A 19,624-nucleotide genomic window follows, 5' to 3' on the forward strand; every position below is an offset into this window, starting at 1 on the left:
CCTAACGGTGTGCGGGACCGTAGCCCAGCTTCATGGAGACGGTTGCGAATGGTCCTCGCCGATACCCCAGGAGCAACAGTGTCCCTAATTTGCTGGGAAGTGGCGGTGCGGTCCCCTACGGCACTGCGTAGGATCCTACGGTCTTGGCGTGCATCCGTGCGTCGCTGCGGTCCGGTCCCAGGTCGACGGGCACGTGCACCTTCCCCCGACCACTGGCGACAACATCGATGTACTGTGGAGACCTCACGCCCCACGTGTTGAGCAATTCGGCGGTACGTCCACCCGGCCTCCCGCATGCCCACTATACGCCCTCGCTCAAAGTCCGTCACGTCCACGCTGTCGCGGCATGCTACCCGTGTTAAAGACTGCGATGGAGCTCCGTATGCCACAGCAAACTGGCTGACACTGACGGCGGCGGTGCACAAATGCTGCGCAGCTAGCGCCATTCGACGGCCAACACCGCGGTTCCTGGTGTGTCCGCTGTGCCGTGCGTGTGATCATTGCTTGTACAGCCCTCTCGCAGTGTCCGGAGCAAGTATGGTGGGTCTGACACACCGGTGTCAATGTGTTCTTTTTTCCATTTCCAGGAGTGTATTTCTTTCTCACTCTGCGGAATTCCTTGGGTATCTTTCTGACGAGCTGTGAGTTTCGGTAGCTGTTGTTGAAGATATGTTTGCTTTGTTTACCGTTGCCATTGCTGTGCTCTGTACCAACACTATTAGCACTGTTGTGAGCTACTCGTCCACTAAACAGTTCAACTACATTCGGTAGCTTTATGCTGTGCTCACCATTTGATACCTTCAGTCTCGCCTCCTGTTTCGATTAGGAGATAATGTGGTTACATTGCAGGCACTATGGGGGTGTCGAATGCCGTAAGCAGCTTGGGCGTTTTGCCACTCCGCACTCAAAGGGTTCCTTGTGAATCTGTGCCTATTGCGAAATGGGCCAAATAACATGGCCATCCTGGTAATTCTCTAAGAATGGCTATCTGTACACAATGGCAACAGTAAGGCTGGAGCACTTTCTGGACGAAGTCTTGTCTTCTGTTCGAGGTATGGTGCGACATCCACGCTCATAGTTTACCTGTAAACCGCTTCAGCTTGAGTGCAACGTCTGGCGATTGAGTGTCTTTCAATGGTTCAAATGGTTCTGAGCACTATGGGACTTAACTGCTGTGGTCATCAGTCCCCTAGAACTTAGAACTACTTAAACCTAACTAACCTAAGGACATCACACACATCCATGCCCGAGGCAAGATTCGAACCTGCGACCGTAGCAGTCCCACGGTTCCGGACTGAGCGCCTAGAACCGCGAGACCACCGCGGCCGGCCGAGTGTCTTTCGTCTCAATACTGAAGGCGTGAGTGTAATGGTAGCACAGTTACAACATACACTCTCTAGAGAAAAAACGACGCACCACGAAGGAATTATTCGGAATTGGACGGAAAACAAATTATTGTGGTTTCATAAAAATTGGATGACTTATTCAGGAGAAAGAGCTTCACAAATTAAGCAAGTCTGTAACACGCTGGTCCACCTCTGGCCCTCTTGGCTTAGCACTGGCTGATGGAGTTGTTGGATGTCCTACTGAGTGACATTGTGCCAAATTCTGTCCAACTGGAACGTTAGTGTATCAAAACTCCAGACGGTTGGAGGGCCCCGTCAAATGGGGGAGATCAGGCGACCTTGTTGGCCAAGGTAGGGTCTGCCAAGCACGAAGACAAGCAGTACAAACTCACCGTGTGTGGGCAGGCATTATCTTGCTGAAATGTAACCCTAGGATGTCTTGCCATGAAGGGCAACAAAACAGTAAGTAGAATATCGTCGACGTACCGCTTGCTGTAAGGGTACACAGGATGACAATCACAGGGATCCTGCTACGAAAAGAAATGGCAGCCCTCACTCATTCCTCGCTGTCAGGCAACATGATGGGCGACACTACAGACACGTCGTCGCTGATCATCGAGCGTCATTTCTAAGCGGGGCTCATCACTGAAGAAAAAAATGGTTCAAATGGCTCTGAGCACTATGGGACTTAACATCTGAGGTCATCAGTCCCCTAGACTTAGAACTACTTAAACCTAACTAACCTAAGGACATCATGCCATGCCCGAGGCAGGATTCGAACCTGCGACCGTAGCAATCGCGCGGTTCCGGACTGAAGCGCCTAGAACCTTTCCGCCACCGCGGCCGGCCATTACTGAAGACAATTCTACTCCATTCAGTGGGACTGCTGGCCTAAGAAGTGTCTGAAGAAGCCCTGGGCAGTTGTGGGATACCACCTTGACTGTCTCCCGCCATATGGCCCGTCATCCGGAAGTGATGGTCTTCGGTGCCATTTCTTTTCGAAGCAGTAAGCATTTGGTTGTCATCCGCGTCACCCTTACTGTACAGTGGTACGTCGACGATATTCTACGTCCCGTTTCGTTGTCTTTCGTCGCAATCTCTCCTGGGGTTACATTTCTGCACGGTAATGCCCACCCGTACACGACAAGAATTACTACTGCTTGTCTTCGAGCTTTCCAACCCTAGCTTGGCCAGCAATATCGCCGTATGTCTCCCCGATTAAGAACGTCTGAAGCATTATGGGCAGGGCCATGCAACCATCGAGGGATTCTGACGGTCTAACGCACCAACTGGACAGAAATTGAAAGCTATTGCTCAGGAGGACATCCAACAACTCCATCAACCAACGCCAAGGCGAATAACTGCTTGCATAAGGGCAAGCTGCAGACCAGCGCGTTACTGACTTGCTCAATTTCTGAAACCCTTTCTCTTGCACAAATCATCCAATTTTTTTTCTGAAACTATAATCATTTGTTTGTCTCTACATGTAAATCACATCTACCGACTTCCGACCCATTCGGTTAATTCCATCGTTGTGCATCGTTTTTTTATTATTGTTTTTTCTTAGAGTGTATTTCACTTTCTGACACATCAGTAATAACAGTTCCGCCTAGAAACATTTTCGCTATAGACTTCTTGGCAGACTGTCTGCCCGTGAACGTCGCACGCACCAGAGCTCGCCGGGACCATTTAGCTGGGAACTGGTACCTGCTGCGGGGGCACTGCGTTCCCTTGTCCTATGTCGAAAGCGCCAGCTACTACTCATCGCTACGGATAGTATAAAATGCTTTACCATTTCTGAGTGATGCTCCACAAAGTCTACGATTCGCATTTCTCGATCTAGAGCAACGGAGGCAGACGACCTGTTTCACTATGACGAGTATTGTATTACACTAATATGCAAGACACGAATATGGCTCAAAACTAATCGTATCGTTGGTAAGCCAATCAGAAAATCCCACTCCGGTCTTTAATGATATTGTTAATGCTTTATCTCGTAAATATGGTTCTGGAGCGAGACGTCGGATGCCATCGTGAAATTTCCACAATACTTCGTCGGCGCACCTGACCGATATCTTCAGATGCGGCGAACACATTACTGAGGCTGTAACGGAGGCTTCCTATTTATGACACTCTGAGATGAAACTACGCAGACATGAACGCGCCAAATTCAGAGACCAGTAGTGCAGATATGCCGATCGGTAGCGAGAGAGACAGCAACGCCATCTGTCGGACGATGGACGCACGCGCAGCGGCTGTCGATCATACGGTGCGCTCTCGTCGGCCGCTGCAGCGCCCTCTGTCGGGAGCCGCCTGCCGAAATAGTGCCCGCGCTGGTATGTGGCCGTCCTCGCCGTTGTCAAACGAATATCTATGTCGCCACCGTCATCCTTTGTACGAACAACAGTTTTTCTCTGTGGTCGCTGTGATTTTAGCACGGCCAGCGCTGGATCCCGTGCCGTGCTAAGTTGGTATCGTACGTCCCTGTTAAGAAGATTAGCCGCAGCAGTGTGTTCGCCGCACCTGAAGATGTCGGTCAATTGCGCTGACGAAATATGGTGGAAATTTCACGACATACGACGTCTCGCCCTAGAGCAAAATTTACCACTAATATATTGCAGTGCCTGTTGTTATTCCGATTTACGATGCAAAGTTCCTTTGGATTTTCATGCATATCCAAAGGAACAGGCACTGCAACGACTACAGCTGTTACGAACTACAGTAAATGTACTGGCAACGGCGAATATGGGTAAGCATCAGCTGTAGAATGGAATGACGACAGTGAAAATTTGTGCCGGACCGAGATTCGAACCCGGATTTCCTGCTTATCACGAGTGACCGCCTCGCCATATTTTTTTTTCCTTTTTGTTCGATATAGTTCGTTGCGTTTGGTCTGGGCGGACGTCACAAGAGATCTGTTCAAGTTGATCGTTGATCGTTGATTCCTTGCCTCCGTTTTTTTTATTACAGAGACCACGCAGCCCTCTGACCGAACACGCTGAGCTACCGTGCCGGCACACGATTTGGCTGACAGTGCATGCATGTCCAAAGGAACTTTTCGTCGTAAATAGGAATAACGCAGGCACTGAAATATCGCATTTATCCGCCAACATCGGGCAAGCGACTTTCAAGCAAAATGTCTCTCCTGTACGGGAACACATATAGTGGATGTACGAGTAAAGGTTGTAGACGAATGATTGACGACGTATGGAAGTTTGGGTGTCGCAGGGAGTCGCGCATGGATAGCCAAATGGTAAGATCACTGCTCGAAATAAACTGGAGATACGGGTTCGAGTCCCGGTCCGAAATAAATTTTCCATTTTCGCCATTCCATTCTACAGTTGATGGTCGTCCATATTCGCAATTGCGAATACATTGAATATATTTATCACTAGTCCGTCCGAAAAGCCTGAAGTAATGCTTTATATCTCGTTTCTTTCCTTTTAGTGGCGATTCTTCATGCAATTTTTTCGTCAGGAATTCGTATGTTTCTGTCAAGGCTCAGTGAGCAACTGTAGTGTAATATGATTTACTGTCCTTGTTCGATCCATTATGAAAAATGTACACGATAAAATGTGTGAATGCCATTCAGTCCACGTTAACGCTGGTCGAAACTGCTATTTAAGGTATTCAATAAGATTTAAGCCAACAAAATTGCCCTTTTTTAAGCTGCCCATAGTGGAAGGAAATTGCTAACGTAGCTGTCAGAAAACGTCTACAGGGATGCCTAATGACAACTACAGAGATTTAGCACAGAGGAACTACACTGAAGCCGACCGGTATGGCCGAGCGGTTCTAGGTGCTTCAGTCTGAAACCGAATCCTGCCTCGGGCATGGATGTGTGTGATGTCCTTAGGTTCGTTTGGTTTAAGTAGTTCTAAGTCTTGGGGACTGATGAACTGAGATGTTAAGTCCCATAGTGCTCAGAGCCATTTTTGAACTACGCTGAGGTGATAAAAGTCATGGGACAGCGACGTGGCCATATACAAATGGCGGTAGTATTGCGTACACAAGATATAAAAGAGCAGTGTATCGGCGGTAATTTGTACTTGGATGATTCATGTCAAACACTTTCCGACGTGATTGTGGCCGCACGACAGGAATTAACAGACTTTGAACTTGGTATGGTCGTTGGATCTAGACGCATGGGACATTCTATTTCGGAAATCGTTAGGGAATTCAATACCCCGAGATCTAAAGTGTCAAGGGTATGCCGAGAATTCCAGATTTCAGCCATTGCCACTTATCTTACCACGGACAACGCAGTGTGCTAACAGACCAGCAACACTGCGTGCAATAACCACAGAGATCAAATGGGGCATGTACACGAACGTATCCGTTAGGACAGTGCTGCGAAATTTGGTGTTAATGGACTATGGCAGCGGACGACCGAAGCGAATGTCTTTGCTAACAGCGCGACATCGTCTGCTCCTCGTCTTCTGGGCTCGTGAACATACCGATTGACCCTAGACGACAGGAAACCCTGCCCTGGTCATACGAGTCCCGATTTCAGTTGGTAAGAGCTTATGGTGGGATTCGAGTGTGGCGCAGACCCCCAAGAATCCATGGACCAAAGATGTCAACAAGACACTGTGCAAGCTGGTGTTGGCTCCATAATAATGGTGTGGGCTGTGTTTACATGAAATGGACTGGGTCCCCTGGTGCAACTGAACCGATCATTGACTGGAAATGGTTATGTTCGGGTACTTTGACACTATTTGCAGCCACACATGGACTTCATGGAATTGTCACTGGACCACAGTTTTTCACGACTGGTTTGAAGAACATTCTGGACAATTCGAGTGAATGATTTGGCCACCGTGATCGCCCGACATGAATCTCATCGAATATTTGTGGGACACAATAGAGAGGCCAGTTCGTGAACAAAATCATGCACCGGCAACACCTCACGACTATGGATGGCTGTAGAGACAGCATGGCTCAGTATTTCTGCAGGGAACTTCCGAAGACTTGTTAAGTCCATGCCATATCGATTTGCTACAGTATTCTGGGAAAATGTAGTTCAAATGTTCAAATGTCTGTGAAATCTTATGGGACTTAACTGCTAAGGTCATCAGTCCCTAAGCTTACACACCACTTAATCTAAATTACCCTAAGGACAAAAACACACACCTGTGCCCGAGGGAGGACTCGAACCTCCGCCGGGACCAGCCGCACAGTCCATGACTGCAGCGCCTCAACCGGTCGGCTATAATCCCGCACGGCGAAAACGTAGTGTTCGACACGATATTAGGAAGTATCCCATGACTTTTGTCACCTCAGTGTGTATTAATCAGTATGCTCACTTTATAACTATTCAAATGACATGTGGGTCCTATGTGACGAATGAAATTCAAATTCATGTCAGTGAAGGTCGAGTCGAAGTTTCTTCTAAGGTGATGTAGATTGGTATTCGTAAAGCAGGCATATATGACCCCTAACATAGTAGAGCTTGTTAGAAGACTTAATGTGTAAAGTTTTCTTTTAGACTTTGTTAAAGACTTTCTTCTAGCAATTTGCAGCTGCAATGAATAAAACGGAAAATAAGAACCTGGAGTGCATTGGTCTGCGCCACCATTACAACTAACGACACACAGCGCCCTTGCATCGAGAAACAAGTCTAGAACCACTGAGCTAACGAGATGCTACTGGGAGCAACTCTCTCTCATCGCAAAATTGATCAGTGAGCCTCGTAATGCAACGTCAAAAACATTAAGAGTCGTTACTTATGTGACTTACTGCATTCCTGGAGTCCAGACCGTAAGTTTTTTGTCTCATTGTCTCATCTGACGTGTAGATATGTAGCGTAAGTCATCGAAGTGGGAGGAAATGCCAAGTGAAGTTGTCCGAACAATTCAGGACCACACGCGAAATTAAATGCACCATCACAGGGTTGTCAAATATTTTCAACGATGTTGACAATTTATAGCTATGCTAGAGGCGGCAATACGTGTCACGCCCGTCTTATACGGGCTCTCAAAGGGTGGCCGGGGCGGGGGGTGGGGGTGGGGTGGGGTGGGGTGGGGGTGGCGCGAGCGCGTTACGTTTTTATGCAGCGTTATCTCCTGATACTTTCTAAAGTCGTCTTTCATGCTATGTTTACGGCTTTCAATTATATTTAACCTAGAATTCCTCATTTTGAAGCTATCCAGTAAGGAAGGGGGCTGTTAACGCTAGTGTTATATAATTACTGCGCAGGATAGCAAAGCTCGTGATACTAGTTTCCGTTCATGAGGCAAACAGCATGTCCAATATTGGGGTATATAAGTCACTACCACGATTAAAATTTCCCCAAAATACCAGCGAGTAAGAAGGTGCATTGACAGTTTGCAACGAAAGCTTATTTCAATGAAATAAATGTAACTGAAAATCATGCTTGCACCACACGTCACGAAACACTAAGATGCCAAACATTTTGCCCCCTCTACATCGAATGTGTCTATGTACTGTGTTGTGCCACATAAAAATAGAATTTCACAACTACTTCGAGAATGCTGAAGTATGTTTGTGGGAACAGAATTAAATTATTATTCGATGCCCTGCAGTAATGGGCCGGCCACGGTTGCCGAGCAGTTCTAGACGCTTCAGTCCGGAACCGCACTGCTGCTACGGTCGCAGTTTCGAATCCTGCCTAGGGCATGGATGTATGTGATGTCCTTAGGTTAGTTAGATTTAAGTAGTACTAAGTCTAGGGGACTGATGACCTCAGATGTTAAGTCCCATAGTGCTTAGAGCCATTTCTTTGAATATTCATAAAAGAAAAAAACTGAAAACTATGTTCATCAACAGAGAAATTAAACTATAAATGTGGGCAATGTTCAGTTTGCACCTTCATACCTTTTTCACCTTGAGATCTATACATATTATACACACTAACTAGTCTGTTTGTTGCTTTCTTAATATTCCCCTCTTGTTTGGTTCCTACATGATGAAAAGAAGCCACATCCATGCCACTGATGGTTTCTTCGAATATTTCCACCGACTTACTTGTGTGGTATTTTTGGTATTCGTAAAGCAGACCTCTATTCCTCCTCACACGTGGTATTGGATCGAGGTCGTCAGAAGGCTTACGAATTGTGATCGAAGTCGAAAGTCACAAGCGAAACAGGCACTTGATTATCCGTAATTTCCGTTTTAGTTTAAGTAGCTACGTAAATAAAACAAAGAAAGTACCCTAATTTATCCATTGGCATGACTTATTCGAACACCATCACAACAAAATTTTCGAACACAACCTCCCATTTACGGTTGTAACGCTATAACCAGCAGCTGAGCCAGTGGTAAATCATGATCGTAGTAACAAATTCCTAGCTGTGGCATAGTTCGTTGTGCGTATTCGATTCTTAAGTAATATACTGCGACGGGAATTTATCTGTCGTCACGGTTTCAAATTAACTGAAATTGTTGCAGAGTTCTACCTGCATCACCGGCCTACCGTTGTCGTCTTTTCTTACTGCGTTTTTCCTATCGCCCTGAAAACGAGATTCCGAGTTCCGTATTCGCTGTTCTTGTGTGTCGGTAGCAAATAGTGATTGGAAAGCTCTTGCGAGTGAACGAATAACAATAATAATAGTAGCAATAACTAACTGGTAATAAGTTTATTGCATTACAGAGGAAGGGAGGCGATTAAAAATTAAAATGGGCTGATCGTTCAGTAGGCAGAATACAAAGGTTTTCTTAGCACTTTGTTACTGAATTCCGTTCTGGCTATTTGCAGAATAAAAAGAAGCTGAAGCGATACACATCGGTAGTCCAACAGACATGTACTAGCAAGTGCTCGTGCCGTAGATCTCGAGTCGAGCATAGCGCCACAGATCTCTGCCATTGCTCGTGTGGTAGTTAAGACACAACATGAAGTACAGAACCAGTTGAAATTTAAGCATGGGAATGCCCTTCCTAGGGTTGAAAAATTAAATTTGCGATCTTGATGACATATAAATGCGATGGCTATTCAGATTACTTCATTGGTATGAAAAGAGAATATAAGGAGAATTTACGAGAATCACTCGGCACCAATCCCCAAAGGGAGTGAACGATCACGAGTTGCGAAACATTGTCAGCAGTTCTACCAAGGCTCAGCTGCACTAACAATATGAATAACTTCACGAATAATTCACAAAGTCCTCATTATTATCTACAGACTGCTTCAGCCAATCATCAGTGGAGTTCCTCTACCAGGCGCCGGCTTAATGGACGGCTTTAGACCGACAGCAGGTTAAACCATTGAAAAATACAAATGAGTTGCACATTCACCCCGTTTGCCTTGCGGTGAAAGCTTATTGTAACAAAGTAGGACATGTGTACAAAGCTACCTTGTCCAAAACGTCAAGAAACAGTAAGATACTAAGCACCGGTGGCCTAAAACGGACTGTATCAACATCCGGTCTTTTGTCATATACAACTAGAATATCAGGAATACCACAAAAATGTGGAGACATTATGGATAAAAATAGATTACTACATCGCTGCCACGGAGTAACAAATCAAAATGTGGATTCATAAGAAAATGTTGAATGTATGACTGAAACGAAGCAGAAGAAATAGGCAAATGTGCAGTTATGGACTTTCATACGCTTTCCATTCCCAGTTTTACGATAGGTGATGCATGGTTCAAATGGCTCTGAGCACTATGGGACTCAACTGCTGTGGTCATCATTCCCCTAGAACTTAGAACTACTTAAACCTAACTAACCTAAAGACATCACACACATCCATGCCCGAGGCAGGATTCGAACCTGCGACCGTAGCAGTCGCACGGTTCCGGACTGCGCGCCTAGAACCGCGAGACCACCGCGGCCGGCTAGGTGATGCATACTAATAAGCATGTTGATGGCTTCGATAATTTTTCCCGTCTTGTTAAATACCAAGAATATGACCGAAATTCAGATTCGTGCCACTGGCAGTTGGTTCGAATCTGTTCAGAGACTCTTGTTTTGTTGCTGGTGTAAACTTTGCATACGTGAAGTACACGACAATGGCTACTACTGAGTGGTTGCCGGTAGATGTATGATACGCTTCGTTATGATTCGTCGCTTACTTGTGACAGTCAGTAGCTAAATGTAGTAGCGAAAGGAAGTGATGAGATACAGCTTTTGCAACAATAATAAAAGAGCAGTTACTGTTTTAGAAGTTGAGTACTTGAGAACAATGCGGATAAGGCATTGCTGTAGTGATCACTCTCTTATTGCCGTAATCATAGCTGAAGTACAGTAGATAGATCTAATGTGAAAAATGACAGTAGAGGTAACTTATGCATGAAACGACCTTCTTGCAATCAAAGAAATTTACGTTAGTAATTCAATGTGATATCATAAATGGGAATTATTCCCCCTGTGTCAACTAACTTAGCACTGACGTCTGATAACCAAAGCCAAAATTTAGACCTGTTTAGAAAAAGATGTAACTTTCACTGCATCAACGACAGACTGAATCCTAACGTTCTTTTCCACACGAATTAGGATGAACGGTTAGAGCTGATGTACCGGTGACGACGAGGTTATTAGAGATGGAGCACAAAAACGTTCTGGGGGAAAGGTATCAATCGTACCCTTCTGAAGAGAATCGTCACGGGTTTTGCCGTAGCTGATTTGGGCAAATCAGGGAGAACAAATAACCTGGTTGGCTTCCCTTCCGATTGCGCGTTTAGTGTGCTAGCCGCTGTACCACTCGCTCGGAAAATGAATTAGCGGATGAATAGTTCATAGTGTACGATGTGCCAATATATACATATATGCAACGCAACAGGAGTCTCCAGAAGATAAGCAGCAACACCCACAGTGACAGTAACAACTATGACAATGAAGAGGATAAGTTGTAAGAGGAAGATGAGATGTAAAGAAAATAAGACACCCAGAATTATGAAACAGACGTAACATACCAAAATGCACTGAAGAATTATACGCATCACTCAAATAACAGTTAAGGAAAGCAAATACTAGAATAACTGTAGTGTAAGGTGCTGGCAATCTAGCCGAGAATGCACCCAATGTTGTACATGGATGAATACCTAATATTAACAGATAGCATCACCAAGAAACCATTTCCGAAGTATTCACCGCCAGTCACAACTGATGATGGCACTAACAAATTCCTTCTCTGCTATATCATCTTTTTGCATTTTTCTTAAAACAACAATATTTTATTTATATTTCAACATCCAATTATTTGTTACTCTAAAAAGTATTTTATTCTGTGCCAAATGTTGCTGATAAAACAGAAAGAGAAAAACTACAAAAAGATAACAAACCAAAACTGTAACGTGTACTACCTGTTTTAAAATAACAAGTAACAAGTCTTTAAATTTGCAATAAAATATCGATTAGCAATAAAATATTAATTTGCAATAAGTAAACGTGATGTCCCACTCCAGATTCCATCGATGTACCTATCTAAAATGTGAACGAGGCCAGAAGTTGTGGTCTGGAACGGACAACAGAATTATTTGTTACTTCAAAAAAGTATTTTGTTCTGTGTCAAATGTTGCTGATAAAACCGAAACAGAGAAACTACAAAAAGATGACAAACCAAAATTGCAACGTGTACTACCTGTTTTAAAATAACAAGTAACAGATCTTTAAATTTGCAATAAAATATAAATTTGCAATAAAATATAAATTTGCAATAAGTAAACGCGATGTCTCAATCTAGATTTCATCGATGTACCTATGTTAAATGTGAACGACATCAGAAGTTATAGTCTGGAACGGACAACAGAACCTAACTCAAAAATTTGCAAACATGATAGTGTCCTCCTTCCAAATCATTACCGGGTATTTGGAGTTGGTTTCGTGGCTCATTTTTGCAGCAGGTGATGTCCCGCATTTCAAGTCAACAAATTCGCGGTATTTAACTTTGTATCGTGTTTCTGAATCTCGTATTTCGTTGCATGGGTCATTGCGGGAAGCCATTTGAAATAAAATAAATTATATTAGGCGCTACACTGTTTGAAGTTATTCAGTACACATCGTTCATTGGCAGCGTCCACTCCAGCACTCCCATTGATCACCTGCAGCAGAAAGTCGATGTCCGTAAGTGAGTAGCGTTACAGATTCAGGCCTTTGCTCTGTTATTAATTCATTATTCTATTCAGTTACTCTGCAAACACATTACTCGACATAAAGATAACTCTCCAACATCTAAAATAAATATCTGTGGTCTAAGTCATCAAGCACTGTTTCACATCAGTGTATTACAGATATTGGATCCTGTATATCAGTGCGCTGGTTGTGTGCAGGAGTTGGGAGAACAGCGTAGCTCAGGCCCCACATGGGATCACCGCAGATTGCCAAACATGAATTGTGACTCAGTAGCATGGCGTAGCTGCAAAGCGTGTTTGCCGGGACTATTGACTTCATCCTTGTGTGCTGAATAGGTCCGCCCTGCGACCGCTGTGGTATCCCCCGACACGCAGACGTCAGGAAATCGCGACTAGACACTGGAAATTTGTGATAATGAGTTTTCGTTCATCCTTGTTCAGCTGTCCCTATTTCCATTTATTTTAGTAAAACGCCTAACACTCATAGCTCACCGAATGACATGGCGCAGAAGTACGAATATCCCGTTCATGTTGATCTCGTTAAAGTTAAATACCGCGCCGAATATTTATGCTCGCAAGTTGATTCTGCAGAAGCATTTTCCGACGATGGACAGAAGTAACAGACAGTGACGCATTTCGGTGTCACTTAGAACCAGTAGTCTAATTTGCACTTGGTTCTCAAATTTTCTGCTACCTTCTATTAAATGCTTCCAATATAATACTTGAAATGATTAAACCTGAAGAATCGTTTACGCATACCACAATGTAGATAGATCTACAACCGAACAAAAATGTCAGAGCACGCTGGAGGGCCCTACGAGCATATTTTTAATGTTTCACCAACATTAAGGCCAATAGAAAATAAAAACCAGAATAGTTTTGAAAAGAAAGGACAAGGAAATGGATCTTTGTTAAACGAATCCTCGCCATTCTTGGAAGAAGACATAAACAAGAGTGGTCGTGGAGAGATCAGATTTTTGGGCTGTCAGAGGTGGAGATGCGCGCATACAGGCTGACAATTATTGAACTACATTAAAAAAATGTAAATCACACTTTATTCAACACGTAAACGTCACTAGAGGTATTCGGATTTAGGTTATGACATGTTCGATATGCCTGCCATCATTGGCGATGATGTAGAGCAGACGAATAGCGAAATTCTGCTTGAGCCTCTGAAGTGTCGGAACATCGATGCTATCGATGACGTTCGGAATACTTGTTTTCAGCTCAGAAATGGTTTTGGGATTATTGCTCTACACCTTGTCTTTAATACAGCCCGCCGGCCGCGGTGGTCTCGCGGTTCTAGGCGCGCAGTCCGGAACCGTGCGACTGCTACGGTCGCAGGTTCGAATCCTGCCTCGGGCATGGATGTGTGTGATGTCCTTAGGTTAGTTAGGTTTAAGTAGTTCTAAGTTCTAGGGGACTGATAACCACAGCAGTTGAGTCCCACAGTGCTCAGAGCCATTTGAACCATTTTTTTTTTTAATACAGCCCCATAAAAAGGAGTCATATGTGTTCACACCCGGAGAATACGGCAGCCAATCGAGGCCCATGCGAGTGGCCTCTAGGTAACCTGGAGCCAGAATGCGGTCGCCAAAGTGCTTCTCTAGGCCACAAACACTCTCCTGCTTCGATGGGGTCGAGCTCCGTCTTGCATGAACCACATCATGTCGCACTCAGGGTCACTTTGGATAATGGGGATGAAATCATCTTCCAAAACCTTCACATGCCGTGCGGTAGTCACTGTCCCATCAACGGATATCGCACCGATTATTCCGTGACTGGACATTGCACAGCACACAGTTACCCGTTGAGAGTGAAGAGGCTTCTCAATCGCGGAATGAGGATTCTCAGTGCCCCAAATGCGCCAATTTTGCTTATTGACGAACCCATACAAATGAATGTGGTCTTCGTCGCTAAACCGAACCATACAGCGGACACTAATTCCCATTATGCCCCGCTGCCAACAGTACAGTTTGAACATCCTAACGCAAACCGTTCAGAAGTTATGACGATTTTATTTCATGTAGTTCAATAATTGACAGCCTGTATCTCTCGTTGGTATTGTCCTATCGCGAAAGAGAACCTGTGAAACAAGACTCCCTTGGTAATCTAGTCTTGGCAGAACAAGATATTCTAATCGAACAAAAGATGGAGATCAGGATTTAAAGTCTTGTCGATGCCGGGTCACGGCGGTGGAGAATCTGTGACTGAACAAGTGTGGAACAGGAAATAAGCAGTGTATTTTTCAAAGAAACCGTCGGGGTATATGTTTTAATTAATCTATGGGAACCATGAAAATCACGAAAACACGGAAAATCTAACCCCAGACGGCCGGAAGGGGAGGGACTGAGGAGGAGATAGAGAGAGAGCGAGATCTGAACATAATTACTCCCAAATGCGAGTACAGATTTTAACCACTACACCGATTTGTTATGTGGTCCTAACTTGCGACAGCGTTTGTAGTACAGTCCATCCCCTTCATAATACAATTTACCAGTAGCTTCTTCGCACATTTCAAATGTCTCCAGGCCATTACCGTGCTATTTTGGCACGCAACACTAAGACCGATTCTTCTGCTGATTCCTATTCGGCCAAAGCAAATGTCTGCTGCGCGGCGGTGGTGACCAAATAACTTACGTATGATGGCCAAAGGATTTGTAACAAAAGCTTTCAACATGATCATTTTTCGTATGGAGGTTCGTAGGAATGCCCATTTAAGTGTAAACTCACGCTGGAGTATCACAGAAAAGATTTCTCCATGCACTTTCTTTTATATCGATTTTTCTGTAGAAAATTCTCATTCATAAAATTGTCGGTACATACGAGCATAGAATAGACCGCCCTGAAATTGCACAACAGAAGAAGACATTATGTAGCTTCGTAACCTATTCATCGCTTCATATACAACGCAGTTGCTTATTTTGCATTTAGCTGTGAAATAACTATTCCGACGTCTGCTGAAGGCAATCAAACACGGCTTTATACAGCGGTTCCACTGCGTTAGTTTAATTTACTTCATGAAACACTATTTAACGATTATTTTCTTTGTCCTAAGTTGCTTATCGCTGACGGAATATTTGTTTGTTATTTCTTCCAGTGATAACACATATCTGAACAGAAAGTGTTTTTATGTCTGTTAGTGCATTTGCCTTTCTAATATCATATCATTATTATTGAAAAACTGAAGCTTCTAAAGTATTCCTGTCGTTATCCTCCACAATCACGCACTGCAGGTGCGTCTTGTCTTCTTGGTCTTTAAAAATATGGAGACGATACAACTCAAGGGCTCGCAGGCAACATTAACACAGTGGCAAATGTTTCCTCCCTCTAAGTCTACATCTTAAGGAATAACTGTACCTCATACAAAAATTCTTGAGTCTGCTCCAGTTGAGTTAACGATTTCAACTTTCGTCCGACCGCAAAATGCATAGTACACTGACGAAAAAGAAGTCATAAGTCCAAGAAGGAGTTGTGCGACAAACGATCTGAGACGTCTTGTCACGGTTCGCGCGGCTCCTCCCGGCAGAGGTTAGAGTACGCCCTCGGGTATGGGTGTGTGTTTGTGTGTGTAGTCCTTAGCATAAGCTAGTTGAAGTACTGTGTAATCCTAGAGACAGATGATGTCAGCAGTTTAGTCCCATAGTAAGCACTCCATCTTCAGGCCACAAGTGGCCCATCGGGACCATCCGACCGCCGTGTCATCCTCAGCTGAGGATGCGGATAGGAGGGGCGTGTGGTCAGCACACCGCTCTTCCGGTCGTTATGATGGTTTTCTATGACCGGAGCCGCTACTATTCGGTCGAGTAGCTCCTCAATTGGCATCACGAGGCTGAGTTGTTCCCATAGTGCTTTACCACAAATTTTTTGTGCAACATAAACGAAAGTTGGTAGGCGTGTTTCTGCATCTGAAAGATGATGCCCACTCAAATTTCGCTCTGCTCGCATAAGAGTGTTGCTGATAGCGCCACTATGAGGATACAAATCATGTTTGCTTTAAATACACGGAGTAACGGTCGTGAGCGTAAGTTACCTTTGACCATGGACGTGGTGAGTTGACGTTAGTCAAGAATGTTTTCATGACGACAAAGACGTCATTACCAACACCTCACTGAGTTTGAACGGGGGCTTGTAATAGGGCTTCGAGAAGCTGGACGTTCCTTCTGTAATATTGCAGAAAGACCTGGCAAGAACGTAGGGACAGTACTTTTGTACTTGAGTGCTGGCAGCGGTGGTCACGGAAATGTGCGGTCGCAAGAAGACCGGGCTCCGGACGGTCATGTGGCAGTAAGGCTCTGTCTCATTGTACTGCATCTGCAGCAGCAATTTGAGCAGCAGTTGGCACCACAGTGACACAACGAACTGTTACAAGTTGGTTACTTCAAGGATAGCTCTGAGTCAGACACCCTGTAGCGTGCATCCCACTGACCCCAAACATCCGCCATTTCCGACTTCAGTGGTGTCAAGCGAGAGCTCATTGAAGGACAGGGTGGAGGTCTTCTGTATATTCTGTTGATAGCTGGCTCTGCCTCGGTGTCAGTGTTGGTCGTATGTTGGTTAGAAGGAGGCCAGTTGAGGGCTGCAACCCACCTGTCTGCGTTTTAGTTATGGTCTGGAGTGCAATTTCGTGTGACAGCAGTAGCACTCTCGTGGTTATCCTACACGCCCTGACTGAAAATCTTTACGTCAGTCTGGTTATTCGACTGTTGTACTGCCTCTCGTGAACAGCATTCCAAGGGGTGTTTTCCAACAGGATAACCCTTGCCCACATATCGCTGTTGTAACCCAACATGATCTACAGTGTCGACATGTTGCCTTGTCCTGCTCGATCATCAAATGTTTCCAATATAGCACATATGGCATCACCGGATGTCAACTCCAAGATCATCCACATATAGCATTAACCATCCGTGTACTGACTGACCAAGTGTAACAGGCATGAAACTCCATACCACGAACCGACACTCGGCACCTGTACAACCCAATGCATGCAAGTTTGCATGCTTACATTCTACATTCTGGCGGTTACACCAGTTATTAATGTACCAGAATTTCCCATTTTCAATGGCATATGTCGCGCTTGCATTAACCTATGATCTTGCAATGTTCCTCACTTACATAGATATATGTATTCTCGAAATTTCATTATTCGACATTAATTATTATTTGTGTCGCAGTTTTTTTTCATAATTGTATTTAAATAAAGCAGCTGTTCATACTTCTCCCAATTACTTTATTGGTGCTCCCACTGGTAGCGCATTATATCAATTTACATGTAAAATGCACTTTAAAGCAGAACTTTTTCAATGACATTAGATTTTTGGAATTAACGCACTCGTTATCTCACTTTCCAGTTAAAGCAGCCCCTTCGAGCGGCCCATCTGCCAAGACTATCGGCATTGTGGTTGCCGTAATACTGGCAGCGCTGCTCTCCGTCGTCGCATTCTTCGTCGTGAAGAAAAGGCTAAGACTGAGAAGGCAGAGGAACGTGGCGGAAGACTCCGATGTTCGCTACCTTACTTCGGACGAGATCCTCGACTTCAACATGGCGAGGCCGGCTGACGATGACGCGTGATCGCCAGTGGTTGCAGCACCACGGATTTTTACCGACAGTTTCGTTCCCTACCTGCAGCTTCTCTGGCGAAGTAGAAGCGCACTTGAAAATTACGCACCAGACTTTTATGTTCAACATGTTTCTCCGAGAAAGAGTTTTATTGTGACTGAGTCGACGATGTAATAATGTTAAGGAGACGTAAGAGCTCGATTTTCTAGGAACTAATTAAGTAATTACGTACATGCAGTGCATGGTTCATGACCAGAACAGAACCAATATCGACTTTTGGTTTGTGGCTACGTTACTGAGGTACAATCAACGAACTTATTCACCCCCAATTCAAGTACATTCAATATATTGTAAGCTTCAGAACTGAACAGTATCATGAAGCATTGAATTACCTGAACTCTGAAAGTATTTCTGCTGCGTACACACAGTGATCTTGTAGAACATCATACCTGTAGTTAATTGAAAATTGCAAGTCTGTAATGCTAGTGTCGCTGATTGGGTTACCACAGTTCTGAATGTAATAGTGTATTGTTTTAATTATGTCAAAATGTGATTTGATATGTAAATAAACAGTAATAACGATGTATTTACCTCTTACACTGGTACAACATTTAAGACTACACCTATTACATCCCTCGTATCTATCAGGCAGTTTCAGTTAATCATCGCGTGTTCACAGGGATCGTGAAACATACTACGCATCAACACAACAAAGTTTCCTTTGTAACTGTAAATGCATAGCCTTCTAACAGGTGCGGGTGAGGTGGAGGGGAAACTGACTAGAAGTAGCCATTTTCCTCTTCCTCAGTTTATAGCCATTTAAAATATAAAAACAGTTTTTTTTATATTTAAAAAGAAAAAGTATGAGTTTGACAAACAATTATTCACATCCTTGGTATTTCTGTGCAAAATGTTGGTAACAGTGATGTAGTTGGTACTGCAATGCTGCATCCTGTGTGTAAGAAATGAATATTCTCTCTCGTGATGGTCAACACTCAGCATGGATTGGAAGGGTGGGAGAGTAATATCGAGCTATATATGTATATATACTGCGTTGATCATTTTGGTATGCTTGGATTTTCTCTCCCATTTTTCCTTGATTCATTGCAGATCATAATTGTATTTGAGAATGTCCGTCTTTTGTCAGTCTCAAATCATTGCCAGTGTCCAGTTACGCTTACCTCTTACATACTAGGGTGAAGCGAAATTCGCACACTTGAGCTTCGCAGCGCGACTCCTCACATGCCAGCGATAAAAAAAATTACTGTCACAAAATTTCGTCCCGCGAGTACATCCGGCAGAAAAAGGGCATCAAAGAGTGGCATCGGGCAACACTCTAACCACATGTATGGTAACCTCTGGCGGTACATATAATTCATGCTGTACAGTTGGTGCAGTGGGTAGAGTTTTGGGTTATCATGCAGGATGTCGAGGATTCGATCCTTAGTTGGAGCCCATGTTTTTTATTTGCTAATTTCATTCTGACGTTTCATATTGTAATATACACCGGTTCTTCGGTCACATGTATCCTAAATTTACAACGTTTTGTAACGCTTAACATGGCAAATATGTGGTTAGACAAATAAGAAATAGAAAGTTAAAACAAATTAACTGTCATAGGACGGAATAAATGCAAAAATAATATCAATTTCGAGATGCCAAAGATGATAGAGTAGTACA

The 19,624-nt window shown here is 44.1% G+C and overlaps 1 protein-coding gene across 2 annotated transcripts in view; it reads left to right on the forward strand.

The window, feature by feature from the left end:
- The window catches only part of LOC126298405 (MAM domain-containing glycosylphosphatidylinositol anchor protein 1-like), a 1,040,893-nt gene extending 1,022,363 nt beyond the window's left edge, over positions 1 to 18,530 (forward strand). For both annotated transcript variants that reach the window (XM_049989722.1, XM_049989721.1), the window contains one exon: positions 17,736 to 18,530. In XM_049989722.1, the coding sequence (XP_049845679.1) occupies positions 17,736 to 17,956 (221 nt within the window). In that variant the 3' untranslated portion in view covers positions 17,957 to 18,530. The remainder of the gene's footprint in view (positions 1 to 17,735) is intronic.
- The last annotated feature ends 1,094 nt before the right edge of the window (positions 18,531 to 19,624 follow it).

The sequence above is a fragment of the Schistocerca gregaria genome, chromosome X (assembly GCF_023897955.1).
Source record: "Schistocerca gregaria isolate iqSchGreg1 chromosome X, iqSchGreg1.2, whole genome shotgun sequence".
Taxonomy (NCBI): domain Eukaryota; kingdom Metazoa; phylum Arthropoda; class Insecta; order Orthoptera; family Acrididae; genus Schistocerca; species Schistocerca gregaria.